Source organism: Platichthys flesus, chromosome 5 (assembly GCF_949316205.1).
Source record: "Platichthys flesus chromosome 5, fPlaFle2.1, whole genome shotgun sequence".
In the NCBI taxonomy this organism is placed as follows: domain Eukaryota; kingdom Metazoa; phylum Chordata; class Actinopteri; order Pleuronectiformes; family Pleuronectidae; genus Platichthys; species Platichthys flesus.
In genome coordinates, this window is record NC_084949.1 from 26,871,810 (window position 1) to 26,880,369 (window position 8,560).

An 8,560-nucleotide genomic window follows, 5' to 3' on the forward strand; every position below is an offset into this window, starting at 1 on the left:
ATTAATGTGCAATATATCTTAATCTTATTTCTATATCTCCTAAGCCCAGCAGCCAGCACAGATCCCGGGTGAACTTCATCAGCTCGCACCGCTCCACATCCTCCGGACGCTCCCTCTGGAATCCAACCTGCGAGCCCGGGCGACGCGACCCGTCCTCGGGCTTCCTGCGGCGCTGACACGTCCCCCGGGTGGAGCCGCCGGTTGACGTTGGCCGCCGAGGTAGTTTCATATAAAAAATGATATGTATAAAACATAATCCTTAATAAAAACCTTATTGATTAAGTTTCTCTACCGCGCCTCTATTTTCTTTATTACATTTTATTTACACTGCATTATTGATGCTCTGAAACTATATTATAATCTTTGTTTTCTTCAATTTGTTATATTGTATTTTATTCTATTCTAATTTATTTTATTTCATGTTATCAGAGACAAGAGTTTAACATGATCCTGATACTATTAAAAAACTTGAATTGATTACTTTCTCTACTGTACCTTTACTTTCTTTATTATATTTAACTTATTAAACTTATCACTGTATTTTAGTCTTGTTTTGTCTTGTTTTCTCCTCAATTTTATTTAATTAAACTTGGAAAGTATATGTTAGAAATACAACCTCTAATTTCTCCACTGCACCATTATTTTCTTTTCTAAATTGACTTGATAAAACATATCACTCTCACTGATCTGTTATTGTACTTTGTTTTCTCTATTGTGTATTTTATAATTTATTTATACAATTTTATTTCATCTTATTTTTGCCTTATTGGAAATTACATTAAACAAAACTCCTAAATAAATCACTATTTTATATGTTAAACATTTCCAATTGAATACACATCGCTGCACTCTTGTTGTATTTGAGTTGTTAATTTACTATATTTTCATATTATACAGGTGTTATGTACCTACATAACAAATACAAACCGTAATGTCTTATCAAATGTATATTTTATAAATTGAAAACAGCAATTAATGAATTCCTCAACAGCTCCTTTATTTTCTTTCCCTGTGCTCTTACTTCACTGAAACTGTGTTTTAGGTTTTGCTATTCTTTATAAATCTATGTAATCTAAATAGGTAGATATTATAAATAAAATTAGGAGTTTAGTTGATATCATCAAAGTGTATCAATTCTAAGTTAAATGAATTAGTACTAAGTGCAGATGCAGGTCAGCTAAATGCAAACAAAGGTCAAATGTATTTGCAAGAAACAATAGAACACAAGATTTGTCTTTCATGGAAATTCTTTGTGAAATCCGAGACACTTATAAACTCAGAACAGCAGATCTGGAACCTCGTCTCTATTTTCCCGTTATGGGCAAAGTGAACAGTCTTGCCAAGAAAGGAGAAATATCCTGGGAACATCAGGCCGTCAGACATCTGGTATTTCCTGGCAGGTTGACCCACTTACAGCTGGACAGCAGTGGTCTCTGGTCTGGATGGAATGAATATATGTGGGTACAAATACAGTCGGATCACAGTGAACTGAGAGAAACTCCTCCAGATTGTGTGGTAACATCACATGTGTGACAGTGTAGTGAGGAGGCTCCAGATAGACTATAAAGATTATTCACATTACAGTAACGCTGTTTTGTTCAGTATTATTCTGCGAGCAAATGAATCAGAAGAGAAACCAAAGGATTTTTAACAGCCCCTGGTGGCTGGTTGCAATGTATGAATGTATCTCAAAGATGGTGATGCTGAGGTAAGTTCAAATGTATGTACGTTCATCACACACGAGTAAATGTGTGGACATTTTATTAATACAGCCATGTCACAGTTATAACATAATGTGCTGTTTTTAAAAACCTCTGCTAGTCTATGGCCCAAAGTTGAGTTAAACAGAATTAACTCTATAACCATCCCAACAATCTTTGGGAGGTTGAATGTTTCAGAATGCAACTCTAAATATATACTATGCTGTATGTGCACACACCTATACATGTGCATAGTGTACTATACAGTTTAAAGTATGTGTTTATATATAAATATACAAACACAATACACACATCAATATAAATATTATTATGATTTCTAATACAGGTCAATAGATTTACAGAATGAAATATCTGGTTTGATTTGTTTATTTGTTCTAAAATGCTTGACTGTACTTTTGCTATTATCATTCTTATTATCATCACAGTCGTAATAATAATAATATATTTATTTGTACTATCATCATCATTATTAATACTATGATTTTATCGTTATTAATCATAATATTATTATTTGTCCCTTGAGTAAATCCCTTATGATCAGTAGGGAATAAAAACACAAACACCTGCTGTCACACAGACAACGGTCCAATCCCTCCTGCTGTAATACTGACTGACAGCTCGCTGCACCAATCACAGCTCGCTGCCTCGCCGGCCTGGACCAATCACGTGGCGCTTCAGCTTAACTGGGCGTGTTCCCGCAGCAGAGGACGCAGTGTCTCCGCCGCCATTGAAGCTTCGAGCGTCTCGGGGACGAATCCACGTCCATTCCTCCAGATTCTCGTTTCCCGTGGACCGCAGCGATGGTGTCTCACTCGCTGGCGCTGCCGATGATCTGCTTCACCACCCTGTGGGGGCTGGTGGGGGTCGTGGCCCCGTTCCTGGTGCCCAAAGGACCCAACCGGGGGTACGTGCTCTGCTCCGCCGCTAATTGGCCTCAATTAACGGAGCTTTCATTCCTCTTTCCTCCGCAGACCCGCACGTCCCGCTGCGGGTTCATGATTCTGTGATTTAACTCGGATCCGTGCGGGGACTCGGTTTAGATACATGGACGCGCTCCTGCTCGTGATGGAGGCCCTGCGCGTCACCCTGCATCCTCCTCCTCCATCATCTATCCCCCCCCCCCTGCATCATCCTTCCCTCTAACAACCATCCCCCCATCATCTCGCTATCATCCATCTCTCACTCCTCTATCATCCATCCCTCTATCATCCATCCTCTCTCTATCACCCATCCCTCCAGCATCCACCCCTCCAACCTCCCTCTATCATCCACCCTTCCACCATCCCTCTATCATCCACCCCTCCATTTTCCCTCTCATCCCTCCATCATCTATCCCCACACTGTGCCCTTAAGGTTAAAGGGTCATAACAAGAGGGAAGGATGAACAGATCATGGGTGAAGAGAGAGAATGAAAGAGGAAACATTCTCACTGAAACATCAAAGTCTTTTTAATGAAGCTGCTGCTTTATGGAAGTTGCTTCATGTTTATCTAATTATTAACGGATAATCAACGCTTTGTGTCTGATAGTTTGAAAACTTCTAACTTGTCGTCATGTCGCATTTCTACTTTCAATCCCCAGTGGGACATGGACACTAAACTAACTATGATAATTATAAAGTAGTTATGGTGGCTGGGTCACTATTCAGTCATGTGATGATGCTGAAGTTCTAGAAACCAGAAGTTTTACAGGAAACACTTCACGACAGAGTCCTGGTTTCCTCTTCAGGACTTTAGTGAAACATTAGACGTAATAAATGAAGACATCCGGTCGAGTGCAGATGATCCACAGTGTTTCATAATAGACGAGTGACTGACGGCTCTGTTCTCTCCCACAGCGTCATCGTCACCAGTCTCATCCTCACAGCCGTCTGCTGCTACCTGTTGTAAGTAATAACTCTCCTCCTCTTCCTCCTCTTCCTCTTCTTCCTCCTCTTCCTCCTCTTCCTCCTCTTCTTCTTCGCTGTGAAGCTGCTGTAACTTTGCATGTTTTTATTTTATGAGTAATGTTACACAATGCACTAAATCTTCGCAAATGTAAAATACATAAAACCTTTAAAGAAAACATCCAGATCAAGAGAGAAAAGTAGAAACCTGTAAAGAAAACATAAAGTGTGGTCGTAGCAGTGGAGGGCGACCTTGTAGGATCGTTTATCTGCCACCAGAGGGCGCTCCAGCTCCTTCAGAAGATAACTTGTACGAAATAACAAAGGAAGTAGGATTTAAATGTTGAAATAATAAAATAACACGAGAGGAGAATACAAGTGATGAAATCTGAATCAAAATAAGGTATTCAGCCACAAGGGGTGAGAGAAAATAATAATCTGACATAAGTATCTAGAGTTTTCTAACTGTTTTATGTAGTTTTATAAAGTGTAATAGAGTTTAATATGTATTAAATGCAAAAATAAGACAAATATTTGAGGTAATTTCTGCTGGAGAAAGGATCTACAGAATAAATATATACATTTTGAGACTTTATGCTTTCATGATATTTTTAAACTAGAAATTTAACGTCAATGTCACATTCTCCTCTGACCGGACAGAGTTGAGAGTGAAGAGAGTTTCTTAAGGTTTTGAATCATGTAAAACTAATTAATTAGTTATTCTGTTGTTTCTTTATTTGTATGTATGTGTTTACGTCATAGTGAAAATATAATTGTTGAGTTTTTTTTAACCTATACTGCAGCCAGCCACCAGAGGGAACTCTCCCTGCTGTGGCTTCATAGTACATTATTATTAACAGTCTCTGGTTTGAGGAGAAAGTTAAAGTTCCTGCTTGTGAACTGCTGAGTCTTAATCTCTCTCTTCTTCATCCCGTCACTCAGCTGGTTGGTGGCCATCTTGGCTCAGGCCAACCCCCTGTTCGGCCCTCAGCTGAAGAATGAGACGATTTGGTATCTGCGCTACTTCTGGGAATAAAGGTCAGTTTGTCCGAAACGAGTTCACTTTCAGTTTCATTTGTGAATCTCCAAGTCGCCTCAAACCGGCTCAAGGCTCAATGAGCAACATGAGAGGAACAAATAAGAGGAAACAGAGATTTGAAAAGACACAAGAAACTCTGAAACACCTCAGTTCTCTTCTGATTCCTGAAAGATAAAGAAATCAGAAGTTTCTTTGAGGCCTGAATATTTATCAGCATAAAAAATGAGCCTGGTGAAATGTGGAAAAAGCCGTTTTATGTGTTTTCACGTTTGCTCCGAGCTACTGGAGCTTCGGTCCTGAGAGCTGCTGGTTCCCATCTCTGCTCCGACCCTCCCAGTCCACAGCTGTGACCCGGATGTTCACAATGCACAGATGATACAGAACTCACCGGGTCTCTCTGCTCTTCTTCTCCAGGTCTGTGCGACGCCTCCCTTCATTCCTCACGACCCTCCTCTCGTTCAGTGGATTTGATTTCAACATGATTCCGGAACATTCAGAACTCCGCTGCTCGTCTCCAGTCTGCAAAACCCACCACAGAGTTCTTATGTCTCAGCATTTTGTTTTTTAAACTCGAATTTCAGCATCAGGCGTCAACCTTGAGGAATATTAAGTATAAGTGTAGCATGTGTAATTTCAGATTCAGGCCTCATCCAAACTACTTTGATTTTGTCGGACAACTCATCATCTCCACGAGAAGCTAGGAAACGATTACATTGACCCTCACGACCTGCTGACGTTGTTGTCTTTGCTAACAGGCGTTGACTGAGTGGTCATGTGATCTTTGTTTTCAGGCCAGTAAGTTTAAAACGGAAAACGCTCGTGTGGACGGATTGTTTTCTGAAAACTCAGTATTTTGGATGTTGCCTCAGAGTTCAGTCGGACACAAGTTGAGTGTTTTTTAAAACAAGGTTGAATTCATCTCGTGGGCTCATGACCGGATTCGTGAGTGTAACTTAAACACTGGTTTTATTTTCATGACATCATCCGTCAGTTATTTATCTGAAATGTGCAATCCCTAAACATCCTGTGTTGTTGTTTACATTTTTGTTTTGTTGTGTCGCCGCCGTCAGGGAACTTCTGAGTGTTTGTATTTATTTTGGCCACCGGACGTTGCAATTACCTCAGAGTCGACTAGGCCGTGTTAGATGATTGTGTTATTATTTGTGATGTAATGTGTGTGTGGGTGTGTATGTGTGTGTGTGTGTGTGTGTGTGGGGGGGGGGTGCTTGGCAGTGAGAATCTCTTTAAAAAAAACTTTTTAGAACGTGAAGAGCGGTTCCCTCCTCTTTCGACCACTTCAGCAGCCCCCCCCCCCCCCCCCCCCACATTCCCCTCATGCTCCACACCGCGGAGGTCCTCGTTGCCATGGTGATCTCGTTGTACAATTCATTCCCCCCCCCCCCCCCAGGTTTTTCTCTGTGATAAGCTCCTGGCTGTTCTCCTGTGCACAGATGTGCTGTGGGTTGAACCGGGCCGCTCTGCAGGGACTCGCTCACCGAGCGACGCTGCCAGAAGATTTAACGACATGTCCAATATTTCATTTTTTGATTTCAGACCACATTTTAAGCCCCCCCCCCTCCGCCCGCCGGCCTTTCAAACAGCAGCTTCACTAAATCCCTCGTTTAAACTTAATGAATTCTGTTGGGGGTTGGCTGCCCCCCCCCCCCCCCCCCCCCCGTCTCTTCAGCCACAGAGGAGCAGTGAGAACAAACTGTACGTTTGAATCTGTTGAATCAGTCGTCAATCAGCAGCTCGGTGGTTTCCTCAGTGACGATGACTCGTTACAGTTTTCACATACGTCTGTGAAACAGCACGTTGGATGTTCTCTCCTGATTTCCTGTATATTTAATTTAACGTTTGCCTCGAGTAAGATGCTGGTGTGAGACTCACCTAACTCCTCAGCTGCCGCCATCACCACAACTGCACCTGCCCCCCCTCCCTCGCCCCATCTCCAGCCCTGAGAACCCCTTCCTCTCTCCTTCCTTCCTTCCTTCCTTCCTTCCTTCCTTTCCTTCCTTCCTTCCTTGACACTGTCCCTCCCCCTCTTCCAAACCACTTTGCTTCAGCCAAAAAGAAAAAAGAATCAAAGCCGATATACAGCTACTTTTTAGAAAGACCAAATTGCGTTGTATCTTTTCCTCCAGCCCTGTTTGGTGGTTGTGGTGGTGGCGTGCGAGTGGGAGTGAACACACAGGAGGGTTTACATCCGTGTGCTGTACAGTCCGTTACTGAGAGACGACCCGGGACCAATAGGGCGTGACCCCATCTGATCCTATCGGAACATAAAGATGGACGACACCATCCGTGGCTCCACTTTCTGACCACGACTGCTCTGAGTGAAAGATGGCAGTGCCCGAATTCTGACTCCTCTTCCTCCCACTATTCAGAAATAAAGCCAAAATATCCCGGATGTGAGCGCCGCCATCTTTCACCGCCTGAGTCTGCAGTACGGCATCGAACTCATCAGAACATTTGAGCAAACGTCTGTTTATTTTAGGTTTAGGGGTTCGGTCCATATCCTGTGGATGGGGGCAACATGTCGTCCATCTTTATTTACAGTCGGCAGGGCGGTTCCTCCTGAACCTCGGGTCTGACGGCGGTTCCCTTTCACCTTGTTTCCTCCTGTCAGGCTTTCAAACCATCAACTGCCAAAAACCCTTGTGTGTTGAGGTCTGTCTCCTGTTTGAATCACAACCCGGGTCCAGAGGGACAGAGTCACATGGTCGGTGTCGGTGGAGCGGTGAGAACTCCCGACCGGACTTGAACCTATCCCAGCACGTGGGGCGTGACCATGTGATGATCTTCTTTAATGTTTCTGGTTCTTTTGGAAACCAGTTGCTGTTTTACTGGTTAAATTATTCCTGGCAACGTAGATGGATGGAGAGAGATGTATGTGTGTGTGTGTGTGTGTGTGTGTGTGTGTTAGTGTCTGTGTGTGTTCAGCGTCACCATGGTAACAAAAATCCACTACATCACAGATCTAATTGTCGGTGCAGATGAGTTCCTACATGTGACCTTGTATTAGCGTGAAGTGCTTCTGTGTGAGTGGCATCGTATGTGAAACACCCAATAAAAGACACAATATGTCTAATGCAGTCTGATGACGTCGTTAATGTTCCTCCCGAGCGCACTGATAACACACACGTGCACACAAAATACACAATCACACACATATACACATACACGTACATTTGAATGAGTGGAAATCCTGGGAATGCAAAGACACTTCACCCTTACACAAGTCTAATCTTATCTCACCGAGGACACAATAACAAGTACACACATGTACACACAACTGGTTATTTCTGTTTCTTGTTAATATCTGAGGGGTTCGGGGGGGTTGTCGGGGGGGGTGATATCGCTCTGAGTCCTGTGTGAGTCTGTGCAGAGGAGAACATTAAAAAAGATGAAGCAGGAAGAGTCGACTCTTGTGTTGTCACTTCCCCGGGTTGAAGGGCCGAGGCAGTTTGATGAAGTAACCTTGGCAATGAAGGACAAGGCTGAACTCCCTCACACGCAACTCGCACAATGTGCACGGGGGGGCGGCGCGCATGCATGATTCATACATTGAACTCACCTCATCTATCAGGTGCAGACATTTTGCCGGCTGAACATTCAACAGTTTGCAGCAGAGATCTGAAAACCTGAAGCTGCTGAGGACGAGAGCTCGGGATCGATTGATTGTTTTATCGATCGGGGGGGGGGAAAGGCTTCAGGGAGGAGAAGTGACAGACGTGAAGGTAAGAGAACGTTCATCATGAGGCTGGAAACAATGATTGTGTTCACATATGAATTCATACCTTTCATCCTCACAAACACAATTTACATCACAACAGGACTCAAGCTCAGAAACGGGAAATAAATCAAGTAACATTTGAAATATAGGAGAGTAGCAGCTACGCAGTTTTGTTTGATA

The 8,560-nt window shown here is 43.0% G+C and overlaps 1 protein-coding gene and 1 long non-coding RNA gene across 2 annotated transcripts; one reads left to right on the top strand and one right to left on the bottom strand.

The window, feature by feature from the left end:
• The first annotated feature begins 2,279 nt into the window (after positions 1-2,279).
• atpv0e2 (ATPase H+ transporting V0 subunit e2) lies at positions 2,280-5,197 on the top strand. Its single transcript, XM_062388438.1, has 4 exons — positions 2,280-2,625; positions 3,558-3,605; positions 4,548-4,643; positions 5,059-5,197. Exons 1-3 carry the CDS (start codon positions 2,522-2,524, stop codon positions 4,639-4,641), a joined length of 246 nt encoding a protein of 81 aa, XP_062244422.1. The 5' UTR covers positions 2,280-2,521; the 3' UTR covers positions 4,642-4,643; positions 5,059-5,197.
• On the bottom strand, positions 3,620-8,338 carry LOC133954140 (uncharacterized). The gene is made up of 3 exons (XR_009920751.1): positions 8,222-8,338; positions 5,033-5,163; positions 3,620-3,693 (listed from the first exon to the last, which is right to left on the bottom strand). It is a non-coding gene; the product is annotated as an uncharacterized LOC133954140 (long non-coding RNA).
• Positions 8,339-8,560: the final 222 nt, after the last annotated feature.

Bases quoted from the DNA above. Each gene is read 5' to 3' on its own strand.
- atpv0e2 (XM_062388438.1), top strand. From the start codon at position 2,522: ATGGTGTCTCACTCGCTGGCGCTGCCGATGATCTGCTTCACCACCCTG. The intron at 2,626-3,557 runs GTACGTGCTCTG...TCTCTCCCACAG, and splicing joins CCCAAAGGACCCAACCGGGG to CGTCATCGTCACCAGTCTCA. The intron at 3,606-4,547 runs GTAAGTAATAAC...CCCGTCACTCAG, and splicing joins GCCGTCTGCTGCTACCTGTT to CTGGTTGGTGGCCATCTTGG.